The 27,838-nt window shown below is 36.8% G+C and overlaps 1 protein-coding gene across 2 annotated transcripts in view; it reads left to right on the top strand.

Annotated features, from left to right (window-relative positions):
• COG6 (component of oligomeric golgi complex 6) overlaps positions 1 to 27,838 on the top strand; it is a 60,697-nt gene that overhangs the window by 14,986 nt on the left and 17,873 nt on the right. For both annotated transcript variants that reach the window (XM_075741937.1, XM_075741938.1), the window contains exons 5-13: positions 3,504 to 3,615; positions 5,593 to 5,675; positions 5,911 to 5,981; positions 8,299 to 8,392; positions 11,976 to 12,104; positions 12,217 to 12,308; positions 16,670 to 16,734; positions 20,777 to 20,868; positions 22,511 to 22,628. In XM_075741937.1, the coding sequence (XP_075598052.1) occupies positions 3,504 to 3,615; positions 5,593 to 5,675; positions 5,911 to 5,981; positions 8,299 to 8,392; positions 11,976 to 12,104; positions 12,217 to 12,308; positions 16,670 to 16,734; positions 20,777 to 20,868; positions 22,511 to 22,628 (856 nt within the window). The remainder of the gene's footprint in view (positions 1 to 3,503; positions 3,616 to 5,592; positions 5,676 to 5,910; positions 5,982 to 8,298; positions 8,393 to 11,975; positions 12,105 to 12,216; positions 12,309 to 16,669; positions 16,735 to 20,776; positions 20,869 to 22,510; positions 22,629 to 27,838) is intronic.

Below are 27,838 nucleotides of genomic sequence, written 5' to 3'. Positions count from 1 at the left end.
CAGGCTAGTGCTGAGAGCTCCTATAAAAATACATTAAAAAAATCTGAAGAATAGGAGATAGTAGTAAATGGAGATCTTCTGTAAGAGCACTTAAAAGTTATGCACACAGGAGATAGGTTCAAAGAACAGAAGAGTTTTTCAACATCCCATCTGCTCCTGTGTTTCGGGGAGATCTTGTTTCAGCTGAAACCAAAGAAGATCTTGCTTTCTCCAGTCTCTTTCCTACCTTCCTTCTTTTCCCTAAAGGGAGGGATAATCCAGTGTAAGTCTTTTCAGCTTTGTGGTTTTATATTAGATTGAGATTTCCATCACAAGAGGAGAGACTCGGAGCAACTATTAAATAAAGTTAATTCACTAAATTACATTGTCTGCTGTTTCAACCAAATCCAATGACGATGATGTTGATGGATTAGACTTCAACAGCACAATGGTGTGGAATAGGAGAGCACTGTTGAAAGCACCATCATTGGTTGAAGTTTTAAGCCTCCATGCCTGATTTTCAATTTGTCGTATACCTCTAGGTTTTTGGGGGGAAGTTGAAAGGGGAGGGTCGTGTTGTTGTTGTTATTATTATTATCTGACTGTTGAAATGACCTCTTTTTATACCCCAGAAGAGTTCTGAAGTGTGGTTTTCATGACTATTCATAGCAGCAGTGAACTAAGTAGTCATTACCCCCCTGCCTCTGGCAGCTCGCTCTGCTTTACATGACTTAGTACCCCACAGTCCTTTAGTACGGGCCTGTGGTAAACTGAATTAGAGAATACATGTAACCTCCTTCCAAGAAAAAAATTAAATAAAAACTGGTTTTGTCCTGCCAGATTTATTCCCTGATCCAATTCACTACATGATACTATAAACAATGGTTCTGGCACAGTGGAAAGGGCAATACAGACCAGGGATGAGCAGGGATGGCTGAGGCAGCCTAAGCAGAATGGCTAAGGCATCATTGCAATGATGAAATATATTACTACAGAGCAGACCTGATCCATCTTTCAGCTGTGTTGTGAGAATGACATAGTTATCATAAGAAAACCTCTGACAAGCCTAATATTTAATTAAAAATGCTCTTTTGTTGATTTCCTCCTGACTGTTAATTCTTGTTGAGTACGTTTTGTAGACAACTTCTCTTGGTATTTTTTCCTCTATCTTCCACTGAAGTTACACCATGGCTTCCTCTCTTCTGATTTTATTGCCTAATCTTCCTGCTGAAAATTTGTGGAATATGTTCAAAATGGTATTCTTCAGTTCTCCATCCACTATGTTGAGGTCTACCATGCATCCTGTCAGAAAAGCGTATCAGCAGGGTTGAAAACAGTGCCAGCTCTGTTTACTTTTGAAGACAGTCTTGTGTGTCCTCACCCCGACATGAGAGATTTACATAAAGTTACTCTAAGAAAAGATGGGGCAACTTCAGTCCCTTGAGACTCATGACCTTGCATGTCTCCCTTCTCTGCCCCCCAGAGTCTTTTGGTACTTTCCATGCTCTCCAAATCTCTTACTCCCTTTTTCCTATTCCTTGTGGTAGAAAACTGACTCCACCTCCATGCCAAACCATCATCATGCTTCTCAATCTCTTTCCTCTCTTCCAAATAACTTTTCTCACCTTTTTCTTCCTGTACCTGCACTTTCTCATTTCCAAGGTGCCTATGCACTCCTGAGCCCTCCCTTTGTAGACCTCTTCCCTGTTCTTCCTCATTTGCAGTGAGCTACCACCAGATTTCTTGGAAAGGACTATAATTTTTATGAATGCATCTGCTGTCATTGCCTGTTTAGTTGGCCAAAATTAACCTCAATCAGTCTTGTTTCTTCCCTTCCTGTTTCTTCCCTGAATTTGCAATTGTAGAGTTTATTTAGAGAAAATTAAATAGCCAGACAGACGAATTTTAAGCATTGCAAAACTGTCAGTGTAAAGGCAAAACAGCTACATCTGCATAGGACCCTGGGGAAACCAGACTTATCAATTAAAGATGTGGAATTAAAGCATTTAAGTTTTTTGTTTTCCCTTTTGCTTAGGTGTTTTCCGTGTAACTTAGAATCATAGAATCATTTTGGTTGGAAAAGACCTTTAAGTCCAGCCATTAACTTAGCACTGCCAAGTGTACCACTAAACCATGTCCCTAAGCACCACATCTATGTGTCGTTTAAATACCTCCAGGGATGGTGACTCAACCATGTCCCTGGACAGCTTGTTCCAATGATTTATAACCCTTTCAGTGAAAAAATTTTTCCTAATATCCAATCTAAACCTCCCCTGGCACAACTTGAGGTCATTTTCTCTTGTCCTATTGCTTGTTACTTGGGAGAAGAAGTACTGGGTTGCTTTCCCCTTTGATTTTCATAAATTCTACTTTTGAAACACTGTTGGATTTTATATTCCCATCATTATCACTGTTCACTATACTAGAGCACTGACTATTAGGAAACATTTCATCTGATCTCTAAAAGAGTTTGTGGAACTGCAGGATGGGAAGGCAGTCCATGTCCGCAGAAAGGAAGCCAGTTTTCCCTGCTTCTTACAGCTGAACGCAGTCCAGCCACTAGTTGGATAGTAGAGAGGTAGTAAATAAGTAAAAACTTACTTTTCAAGCTTTGATCTTGCAAGGAAATTTAATTATTGCAGTCAGTATTATAAGTGTACTTGCCTGTCTTACCGCCCTATAATAATAGTGTATTTGTCTTGCAGTAATTACATTGGAAGCTGAAATGGTCTTGAAGTAATTGACCCTGGTTCTACAAATAACTAATTAGTGTCTTCCCAGTGTCCAGAAAATGTAGTTTTTATTTCCTGGAATGCTGTATGCATTTTTCTGTTGCTACTGGAATTTCAGTCCCTTCCTGTGGAATAAAACTCTATTCATTTGGTTCCTTTTGTGGTTGTCTGTGACAAAACGTGCAAAAAGGTGCTGCCCACGAGATGGCGTTTGTGTATTACGTTGCTGCTGCGTTTATTTTGGGGAGGGTGATACAAGAGAATGAGCAGTTACCTTTTGATTGCTTGCGAGATTAGTAAATTTATATCCCAACTGTATGTTGTTAAAAAGAAATGGATCTGTTCTACAGAAAAGTAGATTAATCCAATGATCATTTTCTCATTTTGGGTGCTACAACTTTTTTGTATCTCTGAAAATATGAGATGAGATCCTATTCTTTCCTTGATTAATTTGAAAAGAAATAACTGCAAGCATTACAACTGTACAAGCACAAAGTATCTGGGTTAAGTAACTTGTGATACAAACACTAAAGGAGTATTTTTTTAAAGAACTTACTAGTTTTCAAATGTGTTAACTTACCTTTATATTGCTTTTACTCAGTAATCTATGTAAGCTTAATAGAAAATTGTATGTGAAGATACAACATGAGTGTTAAAATGGCAAGAATGTACTATTACAATTTATTAACACTGATTTCTAATGCTAATTATGTTTCCAAAAGTATGAATATGCAAAATAAATCAGAGATAAGCATAAAAAGGTAATGTTCTTTTAACCTTGTTTCATTACAGTCAGAGGCTAGAAATGAAAGCACAAGTTGCAGATGCATTCATAGCAAAATTCCAGCTGACACCAGATGAAATGAACCTCCTTCGAGGCACAAAAGATGAGCCAATTACTGAGGTAACTCAGTGAACATTAAAAGCTTTGCCCTGAACTAAAATGTAGCAGCATTGTAGCTGAATTGTACATGAGATCTTATTATCAGTTTGTAATTTAATTTTTTATGGAGGAATGTACCTTTTAACAAAATGGTGAATTTCTGATGAGTTTGAAATGTGTGATGAAAGATTCAAGTAACAAGAAAGAAAATCAACATTAAATTCTAGTTTGTGTAATGAATTTAAGGGGCAAATGAGGTATCATGTGGTTCTGCACTTCAAAAAGACCTTTGCGAAGCCTGACTTTTCAGTGAAGATGTTTTAAAACTTCATCACACTCAAATAAAGCAAATGAGAAATTTGCAGTGCTTCAGTAATATGTAGCACTACCCTTGTGCATGTGTGTGTGCGCTTTGCATGTGCGTGTATATAGGTATTCAGTGACTTGAAACAATGTAAGCTGAGGTTTTCCCTCATTATTCTTTGATTGATGAAGATATTAGGTGCTGATTCACTTTTACCCACTTTCCAAAACAAGATTTTGAATATGTTTATGGTTTAGATAAGAACGCACATTGTTCTGCAGTAAAAGCAAAATGAATAATGAGAGAACTGAGTACACTTAACAGATTTTTATTAGTGTAGTTGCATAGAAACTTCACTTAAATGTAGACTACCTGCTGAGACACACTATCTTGTTTCCACAAGCATCCTGTCTGCAGTTAAAGCATTATTAAAGCCATGGAACAGATAACCATAAACAGTGCTAATGAAAGCGTAAATGGAATGTGTTAAATGATTGTGCACTTGAGTAATTGCTGTATGCTTTCATACCAGCTATTGCCATGAAAGAACATTCAGGTTTCTAAAAAGGATGTGTTGCAGGGAGCAATGACAGCAACACTGTGACATTTATTCAGTGCTTGGTTCACAGCAGAAGGATTAGTCCTTTTGATACTTTGGTCTGCATAGAAAATGTGCAGAAGTGACTGAGATACAGTTGTGCTACTGAAATGGCAGACTTCAGTAAAATCGTGTGTGCTTTTCTCCTATGATAGAATCAAACAGTGTGCTTGAAACATTTTTAGTTAGGCTTCTGTTTTGGTGATTATTTTTTTTTTTTCCCCCTGAAGGAAGAGTTATTTTGGTTTTTATAAACATACGATCTTCAAGGCAGTAGGTTAAATCATTTGACTGCTTCACTTAGAATATGTATATTTGTATACAACTTGAGCCAGAATGGGACCATACTTTTCTGAAGCAAACCGGGTTGAGGTCACAAAAGGTGTAACAAACAGTTATATCTGAATTCTTTAGTCTCCCCCATGATGTTTGGAAGATGACTTCGTAATAAAATCTGCGTTTGAAAATGGTAGTGCATTGCCATTTGCTCTCTAAAACAGTAACAAAATAACCTGTTGGCCATATGTCTGTGTTTTCTAGTTGGTGGTTTGGGTTTTTTTCACTGCTGCTGCCGCTGAGTTATTTAGAAGGGGAAGATTGTCATGGAAAGCTTGATCTAGTCTATTGCAAACATTTATTTTTTCTTAGAGATTGTTACCCCATTATATGAAAACAAAAAAAAATCAACCTATAATCATTATACTTTATAACGTTTCAATTTGCTATTTAGTTGCTCATGTTAATAGAGGAAAGATGATAGAATGTATAATAATGTCCTCAAAGTCTCCCCAAAGTGTTAACTGATCAATGTAAAACACACACATGCTACATAAAAGACAGATTAAAACCACATCTTTGCTGCCTTTTTTTTTGGAAGGGTATGATGCAATGGGAAAGAGAAAATCTTAAGGCTATTAATGTGGAATGAAGGGTGAGATGCGAGGGGTGGAATTGTATTTTCAGAACAGTACTTGGAACACAGACCTGCAAGGAACATAAATATGGATTTGAAATGGGGAGTGCAGAATGCTAGAGGTTTGAATGAGAAGTTACTGCTTTTGAACACTGCTTTTGTTTTTTCTTTCAATTGATTTAGGATTTTTTCAAGGCTTTGGGAAGAGTAAAGCAAATTCACGATGATGTCAAGATTCTCCTCCGGACAAATCAGCAGAGGGCAGGGTGAGTACTACTTAAATGAATGCAAGATAACCATTTCCTCGTTAAAAGCAGAAGTTGCAGCAAGGTCTCATAATTTACTTCATATGACTATATAGGAGCATTTAACATAAACCCATAGTAACATATTTTAAAATTTTAATAATTTCAATTATGGTGTATTTTATTTTATTTGTACATGCCTTTGCTAGTACTACCAAAAATAGTATTTGCAAATAAAATCTTTTTTGTCTTCTAGCTTGGAAATTATGGAACAGATGGCCTTACTGCAAGAGACATCTTACGAACGACTTTACAGATGGACTCAAAGTAGGACTAAGAATGTTTTTATGTTTATGAATATTATTACGATGATTTCTTTAATTCCTTGATGTGGATTAAACTCAGCAAAAACCCTTTCCAAGATTCGGTAACAAGGCTGTGGGTTTCCTTCTTAGTAAAAGATTTGTTGTGAACCAAATAGTTAACTGGAGATTGTCTCCTTTTTTGGCCCAGTCTTATCTCTGTTTGTAAAACTGTATTATTTATTTGTATTTTCAGATAGTTTTCCACAGAGAACAACTACAGTTCGGTAGTCTAAGCAAATTGTTAAGTGTATTGCAATTCATTTTTTTGCAGGTCACAGAGAAGTTCTTGGTTTTGACAGTTTAGTAGTAAGATCTAGTTTAGTGTGAGGAGTGGTTTTTTACCTTTAAAAAAGAAAAATAAACCCCAAACTTACTTTATCAGGATGCTCTTTTGAATGATAGTAGATTATTATTTTTTTTCATATGTACTGTGGATCCAAGCATGTTCAATGTAATGTTTTGATAGTGTAAAATGTAGATGCTTTTGTATTATTTCTCTCTTCTCCCAAGACACTGGCAGGAAGATTTATGAAGAAAAGCTGGTACAATGTGATATTATATTAGTTAGCTGTTCTTCCGTGGATGCTGAAGCCTCAAATCATTGTTATGATTTCACCCTAATGAAAATTCATTATTATTCTGCTGATGTTTGATTTAGTTTATATGATTTCCACATTCATGCATGGAATATACATGATTATATAGTTGATGTGATTAAAGTTTAAAAATAACAAAACAAAACCAAAAAACTAAAACAAACCCACAGCTTGCTTCAATGCTCAAATGCTTGTGCAAAGCATTTGACGCTGTCCCATGTGATGTCCGTGTCTCTAAATTGGAGAGACATGGATTTGATGGATGGACCACTCGAAGGATAAGGAATTGGCTGGATGATCACACTCAAAGAGTTGCAGTCAACAGCTCGATGTCCAAGTAGAGACCAGTGACGAGTGGTGTTCCTCAGGGGTTGGTATTGGGACTGGCGCTGTTTTAACATCTTTGTCAGCAACACGGACAGTGGGATCCAGTGCACCCTCAGCAAGTTTGCTGACCACACCAAGCTCTGTGGTGTGGTCAACACGCTGGAGGGAAGGGATGCCATCCAGAGGGACCTTGACAGGCTGGAGAGGTGAGCCTGTGCAAACTGCATGAAGTTCAATAAGGCCAAGTGGACGGTCCTACACATGAGTCAAGGCAATCCCAAGCACAAATACAGGCTGGGCGAGGAATGGATTGAGAGCAGCCCTGAGGAGAAGGACTTGGGGGTGTTGGTTGATGAAACATGAACTGGCAGTGCGCACTTGCAGCCCAGAAAGCCAACCGTATCCTGGGCTGCATCAAAAGAAGCGTGACCAGCACGTTGAGGGAGGTGATTCTGCCTCTAGTCTGCTCTCATGAGACCCCACCTGGAGTACTGCATCCAGCTCTGGGGGCCCCAGTACAAGAGAGACATGGAGCTGTTGGAGCGAGTCCAGAGGAGGACCATGAAGATGATCAGAAGGCTGGAGCACCTCTCCTGTGAGGACAGGCTGAGAGAGCCTGGAGAAGAGAAGGCTCCAGGGAGACCTTATACCAGCCTTCCAGCATCTAAAGGGGGGCTGCAGGAAAGCTGGAGAAGGACTGTTTACAAGGGCATGTAGTGACAGGACAAGAGGTAATGGCCTTAAGCTGTAGGAAGGTAGACTTAGATTAGGCATAAGGAAGAAACTCTTCACTGTGAGAGAGGCGAGGCACTGGCACAGGTTGCCCAGAGAAGCTGTGGATGCCCCCTCCCTGGAAGTGTTTAAGACCAGGTTGGATGGGGCTTTGGGCAATGCGGTCTAGTGGGGGGTGTCCCTGCTCATGGCAGGGGGGTTGGAACTAGATGACCTTTAAGGTCCCTTCCAACCCAAACCATTCTGTGATGATTCTGTTATTAAATACTTGCTTTCTTTTTTCTTAATAGTTTACCTGAAATGTGGGAAATAATTTTAAAGGAACCTGACAGAATTCTGATGGTTGCATGATTTAACATTTGTACATGGGTGCAACCAGATACTAAGCTTCCTTTAATGTTTCTTATTGTTGAGATTTGTGATGGGCATCCATTTTACAGCAAAGTACTGTTTATGGGGGAATTTAATTACATTAACTTGAACTAGGCCAGGTAGCATATTCTGAAGGCTTCAATTCAAAATTAAAAACCTTTGACTTTTTAACTCCTTTTCTCATTTGACAGCCTGTTATAAAAGGTATTACAGCATAAAGAATGTGCTTTTATCTGTGTTGATATTTTATAGACGAATGCAGGACTTTGACGCAAGAATCATGTGACATTTCTCCAGTTCTTGCTCAAGCCATGGAAGCCTTACAAGATAGGCCTGTCCTGTATAAGTAAGTAAATGTTCATGATTATTTCTAACATAAATTAGTATTTCCAGCCTATAAAATTTATAGGCATGAATTACAGTACCAAGGATGGTGGCAATTTAGTCTTATGTCAGATTCAAAAAAAATAATAATAAAAAAATCATATTTCAACTTCTTTGAATTTCAGAAGTCGTTTTAACATGATTATGATACAGTAAATGTCATTGGACTTTTTCCAACTTACTGCTAATTAAAGTAAAATGTCAGACTGATTTTGTTTTAAGCTAAATGAATTGTGAACTTCTGCTCTTCTTGTAGGGTTTTTCTGAAGAAAAAACTGTTGTTGAAATCATGTGATTGTCTCATTTAAATTCCCAAAGTAAAAAATTGATAAAGGCTAATTAGTTTTTACTGAAGTGCTCCTGGTTGTAAGAATGTCTTCCATTATGAGTTGAACAGTAATCTGTTAAAAACAATCTTCTACATATGGGCCTTTAAAGCATAGAGGTACTTTTATTTATATATATGTGTGTGTGTGTGTATATATATATTAAAAAAAAAATACAGTAATGTTTAGTTCTTGTTCAGAATTTGCCCAAGGGACTTTTTAACATAATGAAATAGTAGTTAGTAGAGACAACTTAACCAGGAGGTGGCACTGTAAGAACTGTTTTTATTGGGGTGACCATACCTGAAGAAGTACTTCTAATGCTATTTTTTTTTTTTTTTAAATGCATTCATCACAATTTGCAACTATTGCAAATTACTTTTAGCCACAGGCATCCAGGAGAGCAGAGTACGAGGCTGTCTTTCAAAGTCTACCCTTGTCTTTGATAGTCTCAAGCATGCGAAGGTGGGGGTATGTGACATGGAGCTCTTCATGCGCAGAATGCATAGTGCAAGTGGACCTTAAAAATTGCATCAGTATAAGAGAAAGTGCACATCTCGACATGCTCAGTCAGTTCAGTTAGTTGATTCAAGGGGAGGTGATGTCACTCGACCTCCCCACCTATTGCATGTGGTACGTTGCAGTACATTGGGCCATAGCTGGGGATTGCGGAGTCCTTTTTTGCATTCCCTCCTCCAGGCCCTTTTTTGCAGCTGTAAAGGATCAGTCACAGCTGTGTTCACAACATTTTATAGGACTCTTTATAGATGCAGTTTATATTTTCTGTAATAAACATTTTTTTAAATTAGGTTACTTTCAAATGTCATAAAACTATTGTTTTGCTTTCTTAACAATTATGGGGAAAAACCCCGTCTTCTAGATAAATCCACAGCTGGCGAGTTTAAAATGAATCTGCAAAAGAGACTTCGTTTTTCTTCTGACATCTCTCCCACAAACAGCAGTACTAATGTTGCTAAAGGTAGAACTTGGTAGGTAGGACGTTTCTTCTGCCAATAAAGGTAAAAGTAAACATTACTATTGAAGATGCAGCCGTATGTCTCTCATCATAGATAATCATGGTTAACTACTTACTACAGCAGTATTGTCAAAATGGCAGTACTGATGCTTTACATTATAAATCTCAAGGTTTAGTTTATTCCCTTCCAAAATTTTTTATATTCCTTTAGTACATAACAAACTGCTGAGTTCAAAATGTAAAACAGTATGTCATAGAAGAAAGTAATTTTAAGTTGTTGATTTTATGCACTTTTCCTCTAAATCACTGTCCTTGCATCTGATAAGGATTGTGATTTCATTGGGTGAAAGTGAGTAAGATGGAGAAGGGCAGGACTTTAGAAACAAAACTACAAGTTCTTTTTTTCTTATATTAACTTATGTCTTGTTAACTTTAAAGTGGCGGAAAGATTGCACCATGGATGGACTTTTGGGAACTGTGGTCAGTAGGGATCCGAAATAAACATTTCAGTTTGGTTTTCACTTCCTGGTTCTAACAGAAAAATTGAAAACTGTTTCGTAGAAAATACATGGAGTCATAGCTCAAAGCATGTTCCTTTTCCTTCCTCCACTGTGATTTTCAAAGGTTTTTGTTCTCCACCTCCTTCTTCTACCCTTCCAGTGATCGTTACTTTACTGGGTTTTAGAAAATTGAAGCTGGGTTGAAAAGAATCCAAATGTTGTTTTCTTCCCCTAACACGAGTATGTGTAATAGCGTAGTAGTAAATACTGTGTTTCTAGTGTAAATAATAGTTATTACTGAATTTTTTAAAAATGCAGCATTTTGTCATAGTTATATCCTGTTCTACTGAGAGCAAAAAGAAAATTAGTAGTCTTTTTCATTTTAAAACAAAATTATCATTATTAAATGCTGTTTTCTAAACTAATAACAAGATCACAAGATGTGTTTTGCTGCTGTATCTTTAATGATCATTATATAGGTGTTTATTGGAGGGAAAAAAAATCCAAACCTTAGCTGGTTTCTGTAAGTACCTGAGATTTTTCACTACAGCACTGCTACTCCTAGACTGTAGGTAGTCAGCAGATCCCAGATCTCTCCCACTTTTCATTGCATAAATTTTGTAAATAGTAATTTATTAAAGACTTTTTTATTAGCCTTTTTTTTAAAAAAAATTGCAGATATTTACTCTCTGAGTTAACAAGTACAGTGTATGAAGAAAAAGATTTAAACAGAAATTTCAGGATTATTCAGTGTGCTTTTTTCCCCCTCTGTTAAATAGTGATGTAGATTGAAAAGAGAAACAGTTTATTATTTTCTTTTGTATTTTATTCTCCACATCTGTTTAATTGTGAGTGCAGTACTCATTTAACATCAGTCAGTGAGTAACATGATTTTTATTATTATTATTTTTCTATCTGTTCAGCTGCTGGGTGTCATTGGTAAGTGACACCATGCTTACTCTTTGGCATTTCTTCAATTGTATTGGAAAAATAAACTGTCGTGTTGGGTTTTTTTTCTCCTTTGTAATTTATGTGTTTTGTTCAAAATGCTTAAATTCAGTTTTTTAAAAAAATAGAAGTGTTCTGTGGCTTGCAAAAATCCTGTTTCTAAGCAGATGTAACAGAGATGTTAGCATTTCCCATCCTTCACTTGCTATCATGCTTCAGCCCCAACAGGAAAGTAGCGTGCTCCAAAAATGAGCCTTGTGTATGTTCTTGGTACTTGTACTACTACTAGCAAGCCATTTGAGATTACACACTCTGGGCTGTAATTGTCCCTCCATTAAGTGTCTAACCAAGTCTGATTTGATTAAAACCAATGAACAACTATCAAATGAAAATGACTTTTTTGCTACTAATCATGCGGTAGCTTAGAAAAAGGAGAAAGCCTTGTGTTCCAGTGCAGTAAGTTGCTGCTTGTGTCTGTCAGCTGGACAACATGTGAACAGGAGTCCTAGACCTGCCAATACATACTTACATGTACAAAAATGTGAAAGCTGGTTTTACATTTATGTATTTATTTGTGTGGGGTGAGGGAATGGGAGGGTCAAGGAAAAGTTGTCTTTAGTGTCTGTTTAGAGGAGGCAAGAAAATCAGATGGTTTTGAATGCTTCATAGTAGAAGCATTGATGCAAGATTTCAAGAACTATAAAAATGGTTACTCATATTAACTGTAAAGCTGAGCTAATAAATGATGATGAGGTGAACCGTTTTGTTTTACCCATTTTCATGTTTCAATAACAGGTACACCTTGGATGAGTTTGGAACAGCTAGGAGGAGTGCTGTAGTCCGTGGCTTTATAGACGCTCTTACTAGAGGGGGTCTGGGAGGTACTCCCCGCCCTATTGAAATGCACTCCCACGATCCTCTGAGGTACAGTACTAGCAAGAATGTATATGAAATAATCCTTCTTTTGCTTGTTAGCACTTTGAATCCCTGACACCATAAACTGCTGATTTACACAGAAATTTCTGTGTTTATTTAGGTACGTAGGAGACATGCTGGCCTGGTTGCATCAAGCTACAGCTTCTGAAAAAGAACACCTAGAAGCTATGTTAAAGCTTGTAACTATTCAAGGTAGTACCAGGTTTTTTAAATATAAATTGGAAAGTGATAGAAAGTGAATGTGTTGTAAGTCAGAAAGTGTGATTAATGTCTTAGGCTGTACTTCAGCTATGAGAGTCTGAGCTTAGATTTTCTTTGAAATAATTTCAGAGTAGCTGGTAGTTGCATTTTGCCAGAAGAAAGCCCTTAATGAAGAAGAGTATTTCAAAATGCACTCTTCATTTTACTGTGCTTATAATAGATTTACACTAAATTTACAAAGGGACATGTTAGACTAGTTGAGAGTTCAAAAATTGTCTCTAATGTATATGAATACATACCTCTGAAAACATTGTAGGGTTGCTTATTGATATGTTGAGGATTCCTGTTACTCCTTTTTCATTTGTTTAGGGGTTTTTTTTTTAAATAATTCCTTCTTCCTATAATTCTCTTCCTTCTATGCTACAAGTAAAATGGAATTTTCTTCTGTCATGTAACATGTCATTACAGGTTTACAGAGGTCAAAGTGCTCATGGACATGTGAAGCTTTTTAATATCAAAGCTCTCCTTCATTAACAGAACTACAGATACTCATGCTTATTCTTCAGCCCCTTTGCTCTCTTTTAAGTACATTGGACCTCTACTTTTAAGACTTTTATCCTGTAGCACCTGTAGTATGATTTGCCTCCATATCTTCAGCCAAAGACTGTTGTAAATAAATTAAGCATGTGTACTCAGTTGGAACAAACTCGGTGTAAGAACTTATATTTGATCTGGATCTGGTGAGCTCTTCAGACTGTATGTCTTAATTGAGTCTTGCTCCGAGATTTAAAGTTAATTTGCATTCTCATTTCCCTTACTGCTGGAAGTAGTAATTGACTTTCCTAATTAATGGTATATGAGCAAGGAGGCCGTTGTAAATCAAACCAAAGGAATGTTGTTGGGTTTTAAGCACAGTTACAGCATACTACAGAATTGAATTTAATATTTTTTACTGACTATCTCAGGAAGACAGGAAAGCGGGCCTCATGATGGCTGTAAGGTAGAGAAAAAGACATGGCAATTCTCTGTAGATGACTTATCTGATACTTCTGCTGAACTGGGGAGTCCTTCCGGAAAAGCTGGCCACATAGAGGATGCTACTGTATCTGGTTCTGCTGTTGATAGTGCTACTGCTGCTGCCCAGGCCTGTGTTCACTTCTGAAATTGTCCCACCTCCTTGTGCAGTGCTTTATTTAGCTATTAAATCCCTTGGCCTTCTGGCAGGAAGTCAATCTGAAATGCTATGACCACATAATCAGATATATTGAGAGCATTTCAGCCACAGATCAGAGCAAACTACTTGAGAATACAGATAATATGAATGTTTTGGGGAAAAATGTTCCAAAAAACCCACCAAGACAAAACTTTTTTCCAAAGAGACTAGTCAAGTATAAACAAGAGAGTCAATATTTCTGTCTGAAGCAAAAATATGTTTTCCTAAGCTCTCCAGGAATGGGTTTGCCCTCACTGTTGTGCAGTTTTCAAGAAATGTAAAGAATGATTCCTAGCTTCATGTTGGGAATGAGAAAGCCTGGGAGATGCTGTCCGTTAACTATTCCTCTGCATCTTTGGGAAGTTTTTTTTGATTACAAGGATGGTTATGCGGTAAGATCTGTAAGGTGAAAGTAAGTACTTTATGAGGTACCACTGAGTTTGACAAGAAACATTTATGGGAAGTGCAGCCTTATGTAGTACCTTGAGATTATATGCATTGTATAAATACAGATCCTGAGTTGGTAGTGGCTAATTGGTGAGTACAGTGTCTACGGTACTGAGAGATTCAAGTTGAATTTCCTGTACTATCGTACAGTCTCCAGGTGTCTGGTAGTGCAGGCTACAGCAGAGATTAAGTTAATTTCACTTCGCCATTCTAAAAAGTGAACATCTTGTTTATTTGTGTTTATAGATAATGACAGAGATTTGCATCTCCAGAGGGTAAATCTTAGCGACAAAAGTTAGATCTGAAGTAGGCATTTCTGCAGATTTTCATCACAACTGTTAGAGGTTTTTTCCCATTCCCTATAGAGGGAGCCCAAGCAAGTGGTATAGATGAGACATCTAGTTGAGAGTCTAAAGTTAGGTGAGATGTATCTTTTTCTGTAATATGTGTTAACTTTAGTTTCAACTTCAGTAGCTTTTTGCAGATGGAACTAGTTTTGTTATTTTAATTCAGGAGTCTCTGTTCTGAGTTCAGATTTCTGTTTAAATTCTCCTGTAAGCTCTTTTGTCATTTCAGGACTATGGAGAATGTGGTAAATCACAGCTACACAAAAACTTCCCTTCTCTTCTTAAAAAAAAAAAAAAAAAAAAAAAAAGAAGAAGCAGCAGCCACTTGTATAGCTATGGATGAGATAGAGGTGGATTTAGTTCCAGTGGAAGAAAAATTGTGTGAATGCCACATTTTTTGAGAAATGTTTCCATCTTGCTTTTTACTTTAAAGAGAACAATGTAGCCCATAATCAAGTATTCAAGAACAGCTTTTAAAAAGTGTTAAAATTTTAAGCTTGCAAATGTTAGCTCTTTAAAATTAATCTGACCAAAAATGCTGTTAAAATCTTAAGAACTAAAAACACATTCAGAAAAGTTTAACTATTTTGATTTGTACTGGCCAAGCATAAAGCATCTGGTTCTCTTCTGTGGAGCTTAGGTATTCGGCTAACAGGAGCCTTCCAATGTTACAGAGATCTTGCACTTGAAAGGAAGGGAGAATTGCAGGCATTCTGTTTAGGAGAAGCAGTAGAAACTCATTTTTCATGGAGTTACAGAAACCCAGCTGGAGAGCACAAGCCAAACAAAGTTCAAAAAAGATCTCTCCCTTAAAGAAGGGCATGCAGACAAAAATGATACGTGGTGTGTAGCAGGGAGCCAAAAGTGTATTGTCGGTAATTGACTGTTTTCTAAAAGTGATTTTGGGTCTCTAAGAAATGTCAGCATGACGTACTATTACTTGTAACAGTTACATAACCAATTGTGCTGGAAGATTTCTTTTTACTGTTTGCTGGATCTAAAATATCTTAATTGGATATGAAAGTATGTGAAAGCACAAGCATATGATATATCAAGATTGTAATTCTATGTCCCTTGGTGTTTGAACTTGTATATTTTTGCATCTAAAACTTTCATGCCCAAGAAGTTGTTGTTAAGTCAATCTGGTCTAGATACACGATTGCAAATATGTGCTAGGTGCTTGTTATATTGATGAACAGTAAAACTGTGACTGTTCCTACTAAAAAAATGTGTAAATTGTTAGGGTGTTTCTGGGAGCTAGTCATTACATAACACACCATGCATCTTGTGGTTTGTAATCTTGCTTTCTTCCTTGATATCGTACTCACATATACAAACATATTTTTATTATCTTACCAATTTAGTATGCTGAAATTCTTACAGCCACCACTTAACGTGGCTTTTCACGTATCTTGGTGTAAAGAGACATTGGCACACATCTCTGATCTTTTATAATTTTTACTCTCAGAGGTAATCTCTTTTAGTCTCAAGAGCTGCAAAACAGAGCTTCAGGTCACCTGATTTCTATCACATGGCACAGTCAGTTTGTTTACTGTTCATTGCATGGGTCCCATCTGAAGATGAACTCCTGTTGACAAGTTTTAAATTAGAATTAAAGTATTGCTGTCTCCATAAATCTATTCTGAGTTGTTACTGAAGTGAGAGCTTGAAGATCTGTTGCTTTCAGTTTGATTGATTTATGACAGTACCAGTTGCCATGCAACAATTCATTTGTGTTCCATGATAAGATAGGGCAATATTCACTTTGGTATATAGTTCTGTGAAAGATGAGTTTCAATTGCTGCTGGGGAGGAAGCGTTTGCTAATGCTGCAGCACACGGCAGTGTGGAGGTACATATGTGATTCAATTTGTAACAATGCCGTGAGCACGTCAGTACCAAATGCTGACAGATGCGTGCATTTTCGGTTCAGGCCTTTCAAAATGGTATGTACTGTTGCTCCTTAACCATCTCACTGGCCTTTTTTTTCTGTTTAGTTTTGTGAAGTGCTAATATTGAGCTTTAGTGTGACAGTTTCTTGCTAGATCATTTATTCTTTCCCTTGCTCCTTCTCCCTCAAATCCCCAGGCACTATGCTGTGCTTGGAAGCAATCACATAGCATAAGGTAATGACTCTCCAGGACTCTGTTTTGTCATGCAGGTATTTCTTAATGCCTAGATTTGAAGTTCAGTGGAGGTGTAAACTCGTCTTGTGGAGAAAAGAACATGCAGTTCATAATGCTTTTTATGGAGGAGTAGCTCCTACATTTGTTTATTTGTTTTGTGGTCTTGAAGAAAAGAGAATTACATTTGCATAATCTTAGCATGTGTTTGCGTTAACCGTAGGTGTAGAAGAAAATATTCAAGAAGTAGTTGGACATATCACAGAAGGTGTCTGCAGGCCTCTGAAGGTGAAGTATTTTGTTTTCCTTAGCATTCTAAATATAAAAATTGTTCTGTCCTGTTTTTCCAGAACCTGTTCCCCATCTCTACAATGTATTTTCATCACCCTTGGTTGAGAGTCAGATTCTCAACTCCAATCATAAACCCCTTCAAAACTAAAGATTCAATACTTCATAGATTTCTGGTTTAAATAGTCATAGAGAGAGATACTAGGATATTAAATCTCTATCTTGATTTTTCTTCCACTTTCCCTAAAAGCCAGGAGTCCTTATGTACAAAAATTCAGCTTTGCGATAAGAATATAGGAATGACTGTAGTGGGTCAAATGACAAATCAATTTAACTTACTACCCTGTTTTTCATAGTGACCAACCATTAGCATATGCTTTGGGAAGAGTGTACAGGTTATGCAGTTGTGTCGTGATACTTCTGTAGAATAGTTTCCTCCCCCATTTGTGGGCTTACTAAGGACATCCTGAGCCATAGCTGCTGTCTTTGTATTTATTAGATCTTGATAGATTTTTCTTATATGACTATGTCAAGCTGATATAAATTGTTGATATTCATAACATATCCTGCAGGAGGGAAGTGCATGTTTTAACTGTGTGCTGTGTCAAAAGCCAGCTCCTTTTGGTTTTGTTTTATTTAACAACTCCAGCTCTTGTATTGAAAGAAATCATGAAAAATTGTTTCCTGCTTACCATCTTTATGCTACCCTGATTTGCTGTATTTCTGTCTCATACCTCCACAGTTGTTGTTTTTCAAGCTAGAGTCTCAGCCAATTTAGGGGACCCATTTTATAGAAATAATTAATAATGATCCATCAAATGATTGACTGTCTTATTTATTGGATGTGCTTCGCATAAGCACAAAATAAAATAATCGACATGATGAAGCTGATACCAATAATTGCCTGACCATGCAGTGTATTTTAGGATACTGTAGCTATAACAACTGTGTCCAGTTGCCAAATACTTAGTCTCAAACATTAACGGGTAGGTTCTGTATGCTCTGCTTAAGTTCCTGATAAGAAAGAGATAAGATCTGAAGAGAGGTAAAAATCAAGAAAGTGCCATTTAGAATATTGCAGAATCACAGAAGGGTTGAGGTTGGCAGGGACTTGAGGTCATCTGGTCCAAGCCCCCTGCTCAAGCAGGGCCACCTACTGCCAGTTGCCCAGAACCGTATCCAGCCAGCGTTTGAATATCTCCAAGGATGAAAGACTCCACAGCCTCTGTGGGCAACTTATGCCAGTGCTTGGTAACCCTCACAAGAAAAAAGTGTTTCCTGATGTTCAGAGGGAACTTCCTGTGTTTCAGTTTGTGCCTGTTGCCAGATAATTATGATCAACTTTCACAGCCTTTAGTTTTTGACCTGTTGAAAAAAAACCTGTCGTATTAGACAAATAAGCTATTATCACAATAAGATCCTTCCTTGGGGAAGATCCTTTCCAAGCTTTCTGTGTTCTTCTTGCATGCTTTAGTTCTCATAATACTGAATGCTGATGTTTTGAGTTCAGTGTTTCTGTGCACTCCAACAAAGTAATTAGGGATAGAATCAAACCTTTGTGTAAGTCAGAGGGAGTTTTGATCTTGTTTTGAGTAGTTGGGTTTGTACAGTTTGGTACAGAATACCTTCCGATTTGATTGCCAAACTCTTTACACTTGTATCCTTCTGCTGTCTGTAGAAATATCCCTGAAATATCATTAGTAGTTAGTTACTGTGCTAATAAAAATGAAAAAAAAAACAAAACTAGAGGAACAATTAAAGACTTCCCATTGTATTCTGTATTTTAATAGGATGCAACTTATGTTAATTCACTGCCAGTCTAGACTTCCCAATGTAAAATATGCAGTACTTATTGTTTCCCCTGGGGAAATCTTCCATAGCAAAAAAAAAAAAGAAAAAAACCAAAAAACCCCCAAGCAGAAAAGCCTTCATACAATGCAGTTAGATAATTGCAAGCCATCGTGTTGAGAGGAACAATAAAAATAGACTCAGTTTGGACGAATCTTTTCTACAATACATTGTTCTTGCTGAAGATTGTCCACAATAAGAAAAACAACTGCATTAAATTCAGGGAAGACACTCTTTGTTGTAGTTGTATGGCACCACAGTATACTGCTTTTCTAGTGGATTTCTGCTGATGTTTGCAAACCTGTCACTTTGATTTGAGTTGATGCTGACAAACAAAGTAGCCTGATTAAACCCTAGTCATAGCATTTCCACAAGCACTTTTAAGTACTTAACAGAATTACGTAGAGTTTTCTTACGATTTATGCCGTTCCATGTGAATGTACAATATGATACAGTTTCCTTACTTTTGAAGGAGGATTATGCTTATATGCAGTATAATTTTTCCACATTTCTTACTGATAATGATTTGAGTTTTAGGCATCCAAGTGAATCTTGAGTAGTCACTAGTGGTGGATCTTACCACAGTCTTCTCATTTCAGATGGAAATAGGAGAACCCTAAAGACATTTAAATTAAGGTCCTCATCTTTTCCATAGCACTTAATATGAGGTCAAAACTGAAAAAAACACTTTTTGATACCTTACATAGACTTCTGATAGTCTTTTATGGTCAACTGACTACAGGACGCATAGGATTAGGAAACGATAAAAACTGTAAGTCCATGACTTCCATGAGCAGGTTAGGTTTAGTCGCTTGCAAATTGTGGTTTTCCTGTGCAGTGAAAACTTCTGTATGGGAAGCAGCAATGCTTCTTTTCCTGCTTTATTTGTTTAATTCTTATTTTTGTTTCCTAACCCTAAAATCTTTGGGTTTTTTTTTCTCTCCTCCTGCCTATTCTATCTTTTTCTATTTCTTAATTCTTTTCTTTAATTTCAGTTATAGCTATTTTTTTGTGTCAATATTTTCATTTACATCTTTTTCCCCTGCCTGCCTTATTCTCTTTTGCTGTACACCTGGAGTAGACTCAGTATCCCTCTCCAAATGACCCTTTAGGCACCATTGGAGATAGCTATTTGTGTATGTACCTCTGTATATACATATGCAGTTAAGAGCAGAGTTCACCTGAGTGTTGAAATTAACTGTGCGCATTGAGCTTTGCGAATAAGAGTCAAAAATTATTCTTATTTTTGGTCTCTGACTTAGATGCAAAGGGGAGAGGATTGAGGAAGTGTAATTTTAATTAATTCTCCCTGCAGCTGACTCTGAGGAGAAGGCATTACTGCCCATCATGCTCCATTGAACTGCAGACAGAAAACTTGGGAGAGCGGGTGGCGGCTGGTGATTTGTGTGTAGCCCTTTCACATGCAGGAACGTGGGAGAACAGAGCAGTGATAAGTCACTGTCTCTCACTGCTTCATGAGTGCCCAAAGACTGACCCTGGGGCAGCCTTTTATGAGAGGATCGAGACTGCGTGTACCATGGAGACAAGACATCAACTGTCCAGCTATAAAGACAGTCAGCACTGTTTTGGTCTGTGTAGCCAGTATCTCCTCGTTGAGATAATCAGTCGACATAGCTGGTCGTTTGTTATAAATATATCTGATTAAATACCAGTAGGAAGTATATAATCTGTCCTTTAAGTGAAGGAGAGATTGATCCAGGTGAAATTTTGTCTTTTGGGTAAAATATCTAATACTTTGGATGTTCTGAATTGCTGCATGATGCTAATGATCAACTGTTGTAATTTAGGGATTTTGCAGCTTTGTAGCTGTTCTTGCTATTCAGGGCTGAGGAGAATTCCACTATGTACTGGTATTAATTCATCAAATGAACTCATTATTTTTAAATTTTCAGTAACAAGTTGCAACAAAAATCTATAGGGAAATGAGATTTTTTAATTTTTTATTTTTTTTTTTAAGAATACATATACCTGCTTGTTTTCTACCTGGAGGCATGGCAACCAAGAAGCACTTTGGTTCAAGCAGAATGTTACAGTTAACTGGACATTCTCTTTTTAACTTTATTTCTGGTTAAACTTATTTTCCAAAAATCAAACATATATTGCATATAAAATCATAGAGGTTGGCTTTTGAAATGTATGACCTGAAAGATGCTTATCTTTCTTTATTCTGCAGGTTAGAATTGAGCAGGTGATTGTTGCCGAGCCAGGAGCAGTTTTACTGTACAAGATTTCTAATCTTCTCAAGTTCTACCACCATACAATCAGGTATGCAAAATTACAAAGTATGTTAAAAGTTGTCATTTTTTTTATGGTATGTATAAAAATTAATATAGTTAAAAGAGTATTTTCGTGGCTTAGTTTTTACTCTGTACAATGGAATCAAGGAGAAATGTGCATGATATCAAGCAGATGCCATTTATCTGTTGTCATTCCTCAATTTATATGAAATCTGCTTTGGAATATAGTATCAATTTGCCACAGAAACTTTCTTTATTGTTCTGTGTACAGATACAAATAGTACATGAAAAAAACTACATAAAACATTTAAGATGACAAAGTCAAGTCCCCTTTGAGAAAATGTTAGAATTAAATTATCTCTAGAACTTGAATTTGTCTTTTCTTCCTTAACTGTTATTTTGCTACCGTTTTTTCTAATTGTGCACATGCATTTTTCTATTGGAAAGATGCTTGCCTCATTCCGCATCTCGCTGTTGAAGGTGCACCAACCATCTTCCAACCTTCCAGATGCCATTGGGAACACAGAAACTGGAGAAAAGCTAGAACCACTGGGTTTATACATTGTGGCATTTGCAGTAGTTCATATTGGATAGAAACAGCAATAGCAGAAAAATCTTCCTCCGCAGCCCTGGACTGAACTGCTGAGAATTTGAATCACTACTATGAATACTTGAGCTTCTTTTCTGTCTGAAAAGACATTTAGATGTTGGGCAGGCTGAGATAAGTGGTTCTTGGGCATCTCATGCTGTATTTAAAACCCTCGATTGTGATGGCACTACAGGTCTGAGGTAGAACACCTATAAGAGCTATTCCCAATTTTTTTGTCAAAAAAAGCTGAAATATTTTTGCTGTCATTTTTCTGTCTCCAAAGTTTGTGGTTCCCAGTGGTTATAAAGCTTGGTGCAATTGAAAATGTGATGTTAAAATGGAAGGTCTTAGACAGTCTGATCTGTTGCTTTCTGTGTTGTTAATGCGTTGTTTAAAGACCACTGAAGTACCTTCTGCCAGCTGAATAATTTCTTCTGTATAGAGTAAGTGCACCCAAGTAATGAAGGGAAAATGCAGGCTGAGAAACTATTAAATGCAACAAGATTATAACCTGAAAATCAAGCTACAAGTTTAAATTTTACTTTAGACAGAAGGTATATCTGTCAGAGGAGCATAGTCATGTAGTGCCATTTAAGGTTTATGCAGTACTCATGCTAAGTGTAATAGCTTGACACATGGAATAGCAAGGCATGAATTATTATATTTTTGGAGATGCCTAACATCGTAATGAAGAAAGAGCGATTATACTATCCCTAAAGGACATAGGACAGAATAGTTATCCACCCTTTTTTATTTATGTAATCTGTTTTCTATAACAGAAGGAGATTTTCTGAAGAACAAAACAAAAATCCAGTAAATTTTAGAATTTTACTAAAAAGTTCATGCAAAAATTTAGATATCCTGTACGTAAAATCTGCTTAATGACATAGTTGATGATGCTTGTTCTCACGGTCGTCTTACGAGTGAATCTCTCAGCTAATATGGAGACTGTTCCCTGCAATTGTTTGTTGTTAATTTTCAACTTTGAAAGTAATTTTATTTGAAATGCTGTCCAAAGTACCTGACACTGTCATGTTTCCCCCAGTTCAGATTATTTAATTAATCTTAATTTTGTTTTCAGTGGTATTGTAGGAAACAGTGCAGCCACATTGTTGACAACAATTGAAGAAATGCATTTGTTGAGCAAGAAAATATTCTTTAATAGCCTGAGTCTTCATGCAAGTAAACTAATGGACAAGGTTTGTTTCAAAATCATACAGCCTTCATGTTTCAAAACACACTTTCATTTCCCTTTTGTCTAGTAAGGTTGTTCAATGAATAGCTGGTTTAAATGTCAACATTTTCTAAAACTGAAGTTTTGTAGTTTCTATATTTTAGCTATGAAACTACATTAAAAATTCTTGTTTATGTTTTAATTCTGTTAATAGTTCTATTTTTGTGAAAATATGGGTAAAATACTGTTGTTAGCAGTATTTGTTTACACAGATTTTACATAATTTTAAACTCTAAGAGAAGTAACAGAATTAGGAAATTTCCCTAAGTGTGGTAGAGCAAAGTCAGCTGATTGAACCATATAAGTTATATTAACGCATCATCAGATCAATAGTTAATTACTCATGTGCATAATTCCTCTCTTGAACTTACAAAATATATCCCAAGATAGTAAAGATAAGTAAAACCAAAACTTAGGCTTTTCTGTCTTTTTTATAAAAATAGTTTTACCACATGAACATTGCTGCCATTAAAAGCAGAATATACATTTGTTATACCAAACAATTGTACCTGAGCCAACATCATTTTCCTGGTATCTTTTCCTCTCCTGCTGACCGCTTTGAATTGCGTTTCAGTGAACTTCCCATTATTCAGTAACAAATACAGTTCTTTTTAATTTCTCCCTGTTCTATTTGCATCATGTTGCTGTTGGTGGATATGTCCATTAAATCTCACATTTCTAAAATCTAAGCAGAGTCAAAGAAAATTGTTAGGCTACACATCCCTACACATTTAATGTTCATCCAGCATCCCTGTGTGAGATGTGGTGAGTTGTCCAGGCCCTAAAACCAAGGAGAGATGCCTTTATTATTGCACAATCCCAGAGTTCAACAAAGCTCTCACATTACTGTTTTTACCATTTAAAAAAAAAAAAAAGTTTGAAAGTGGAAAACAAACAGTGAAGTTTTGTAAGTGTATTTCTAAATAATTTGTATTTAACCTACAAGAAAAATTAAAAAAATACATAGATTTACATAAATTATTCTTTGTACAAAGCCTCGTAATTTGCTGATCATTCAGTGGGGTTTCGTGAGTTTGGTCAGCGTTGCTCTGTGGTCTCAAAGTAGTTTTCTCATTCTGCACAGTTTGTGTCTGGTCCCAATTTCTGTCTTTCTGCAAGGGCTGAGGAATGACTTTCTCAAAGGAACAGTTGTTCCTCCTCTTCTTCGTTCCATAGACTCCCTTCAGTGGTTTCATTCCTTCATCGGGTTACTCCTTTGTTGCTACCACCCACAGTCCATACTACTGAAGTCCTCTTAGTACATTGTTTGTCGTCATGGGGTATTTCCATTTGAATGCGGTGTCATCAGAACAGTAGTTCCTCTGCTACTAATGCTTCTTCAAGGATCCATTAAAGCTTGAGTTCATAAAACATACAATGGACAGGGACAATATGAATTTACTAAATAAATAAATAAATAAATAAATAAATCTTACAGCTTGCTATGGGCATATGCTAGCTGTATATGAATTCCTCTAAACACTTACTGATACATAAGCTAAAGTAAAATATCTGTGTACTTGTTCCTTTTATGATGAGAAATCAGTGACAGACCTTAGCGAAAATATATGACTACTCTTTACTTACAAAGAACATGCAAACAACGTAGTGCTTAAAGAAAGAAATTTTCTTGGCTTGAAACTGTAAGACAGCTGTGTATTCGTCTCTGTTGTATTTAGCTCTGTTGTATTATCCTCCTTACAGGAGGTCTAGGGAGGAAGACCCTTACAGGGTCTTACATCTGTACTCAAACAGGATCCAGCATAATTTTTCTACTCACATAACTCACAATCTTTGTACTTTTGTTTTGAGTGATATGCTGTTTTCAGTATGGAGACACGTAGAATTCAGAAGGAGGAGAGGTGATAAAGGAATCGGATCTCCCAGTTCATAGTGCGTGTTCTTTGTATTGTCACTCTGGGAAGGTTGTGCAATCCTCTTTGCCCTCTTAGTTCCCCTTCCCTCAGCCCCAGCCTGGATGTAACTGGCTCTAGATGCTGCCATTGTTTTATAAAGGGGTCAAATTTGGTTTTACTGACGTTAAATGAAGGCGGTGATTGCACTGCCACCTTCAGTGGTGTTTTATTACAAATAATGAATGGCATACCGAGCCTGCTATGTAGTGTAAAAAGATCGTAATATTGCTCTTTCTCATAAACACATTTTCTAAATTAAATATGAAACATTGACAGTTTTACATTGCATATGTGCCCTATGAAGATCGTTCCTCAGGATATAATTGAGGTTAAAAGCTTAGAGACTCAGAAGAGGATTAAATATATGAGTAACAAAGGCATCCACAATTATTTATTAATCTCTGTGCTTCAGAAGTTAACAACGAGGTAACTCCGTCGCTGAGAAGGAATCTTATTGTACTGATGTGTAGTTCTTGTGACTGAGGTCTAGATAGTCCTTTGAAGCACTGTATATTGTTACCCTTTATGAGTGGACTACAGAGTTGATAGAATAATGCCTTATCTCGTCATGACTGAAATTAGTTTTACTTCACAAAAAGTACAAAATTAATAGGCTGAATTACACTCGGAGAAACATGTTTCCATGAGATAAAGACCATATTTTATCATAAATTTAATTCTCCTGTTACTTAGTTTATTGTGTGTTAATATACAGATAACCAGCTTTTATGCCTTTTCTTAGGTCTTCATTAATTTAGTAGTGAATGTCACAATGCTTTTACATTTTGAGGAATCTCAAGGTTGCTTTTTACCATCGTTTTTATTAATGTGTATTCAGACCAAAATTGTGTATATGTATTAGTAGGATTTTCTTCACTTCCCAACTTTTTACCAGCATTTTGCTAATTGTGTATGCATTGCAACTGCTTCCAGAATTTTATTTTCAAAGAAGATTAAAGCACTGAAAGCAGACCCTTTGTGCTTACATGTGTGATTGCAGAGGCTTCATTGCTGCTCCTGTTATGCACAAAGAGAATACTCTCTTGTAAAATCAGTAAATTACTCTTCGCTTGGACATTCTGGAAATCATGGTTCCTTATTTCTGCTTATATTTTGCATCTTAAGGAATTGATAAACTTGTTTCAAACAATATCAGCTGTCCATTACTTTGATTAAAATATGATTCTTAAGGCAATTTAAATAACTTTGGAAATAGATTAAAATACAAAGAGAGTGTTCCTAAAATATTTTTATCTCTATAAACTTAAGTGCCTCTTTTGTTTAGATCATTGGAAAGTGGTGAATACAGCCTGTGCGAGTTACACCATTGTAACCAGAGTATTTCCTCAGTATCATCAGATATTGCTGATAGTCTGAAAATCATAAGCAAGAAATTCTGAATGGAAATCAGTTCTATATTTTTATTTAATTTAAAGAGAACTTTTCTTAATTGCTGTTTGTAGATACAAAATTCCAGAAGAGTAGGTCATAATTACCAGTGAATTTGTAACTTCACAAGAGTCTCTTTAGCCCTGTGCACATTCTCTTCTGCTGTTGTGTGGGGAGAACTGTCTAGAAACACTGGTGTGTTACTGTGTCTTGCTGTGGTATGCTTTTTTAATATCTACAGTCTATCTAGTAGTTGATAGACCAGAATAGTATTTAAGCAAATCTTGCTCTTAAGTGTAGCTAGTTGGGAACTTTTTTTAGACAAAGCAGGTTTCATTAAATATACTCACTCCTCAAGATCCCTTCCTTTGAATGTAGACAGATGACAGGATGATAATTTGACTCTGATGTCCTCATCACCACAGACAATTTTGTAGGTTATTGATTATGCTGACTTGAGCATTGCCTTCAAACTGCCTGGAATTTAATTTCTGAAGCACTATGGGAAACTGAGACTTCAGACTGTCCTTTCTAGGATGAGAAAATAGCTTCCTCTTCACATCTATTTTTGAGAAGAGTCCCATATTACATAAGGAGTGTCACAAGCAGAGAGCTGTATGGAAACTTAAAGGCAGTCTTAGATCAGGATTCTCCCTCTTGGTTGTCAAGCCATCAGTGTAAATGATACAGGGAAATCCCTGGTTACTTCAGAGTACTTACTGACTTGCTCAGAAGCACTTTCCTATTAACATTTTCTTTCATTACATCAGAAAAATCTCAAGCATCCTGGTTGTAATCTGAAAATAAGGTAGTCGGCAGTTCTCACAACTTCAGACTCTTCAGTCTGAGAAACCCTTTTTATGGTGTTCTCGTTCAGACTTCTCAGGTAGCTCTTTACGAGCTGAAATCTATGTAACAGAAATACTCAGCATATTGCCTGAAAGTAAGTCCATTGTTATCACAAGGGAGTCTCTCTGTCGTGAAGCTTGGTAATAGAGTCATTGCAAAGCCACTTTGTTTTCAGGGTTTAAAGTGCCATTCATAGCTTTGAGATTCTCTGGTCATCGTAGAGCTCAACACTGACATCATGTACAAGCTGTGCACCCTTCTCCTGTGTCACTGAAGGTTCAGTGCATTTTAATGCAAACGCTGTCTCTCCTTTGCATTGCTGGTTCTTACCTTTCAGAGGCAGTGTTGGGCAGTCCTGCCAGTGTTTTCTACCTCTGGTAGCAATTGGTTTGGCCCGGTTGTTGGTTCAGCCAGAATGTTGTTTGAATGTTAGTGTCCCTGTGCTGAAAAATCGTGCTTGTATTTGTTTCTTTTTCTCTTTCTGGAATCCAGCCATGGGTCTACCAGCCATCCTAGTTAAGCAGATCAGAATTATAGGTTCAATCCTTATGTAGCCTTTTATATGTTTCCTTTGACCCTGCTCTAATAATTGAAATGTTTAGGGATTTGGGATTCTGCTTGCATTACTCATTGTCTGGATCTAACTAAGAACAGCCTGGTGCAGATTACCATTTTACAGATGATGATAAATCCAAGAGAAAATACTAAGTTAAAATAATTATCAGAACAACAGAAACTGTTCCAATGAACTGGAAGCAAAGTTCAAAGTGCCTCATGCACTGGAGTTGATGGACTGCTCTTTCAGTTCTCTCGTAGTGAGAGAATTGTCATTTGCAATTGTGAGTCCACTGGTGAGGCATTTTAACAAGCCTTTTAGACTTACCTATGCCAGCATGTTTTATTGGACCAGCTAATACATGAGGAGAGTGAGAATTTTCAAACACACCTGTCCTTACTCTGGCTTCAGTAGTACTCTAGTCCAGTTATTAAAAGAAAGAATAATCGCAAACATTGAATTAAA

Source organism: Balearica regulorum, chromosome 1 (genome assembly GCF_011004875.1).
Source record: "Balearica regulorum gibbericeps isolate bBalReg1 chromosome 1, bBalReg1.pri, whole genome shotgun sequence".
Lineage (NCBI taxonomy): Eukaryota > Metazoa > Chordata > Aves > Gruiformes > Gruidae > Balearica > Balearica regulorum.
The sequence above is the reverse complement of the archived record's forward strand: the minus strand, read 5'-3'. Positions and strand labels throughout refer to the sequence as shown.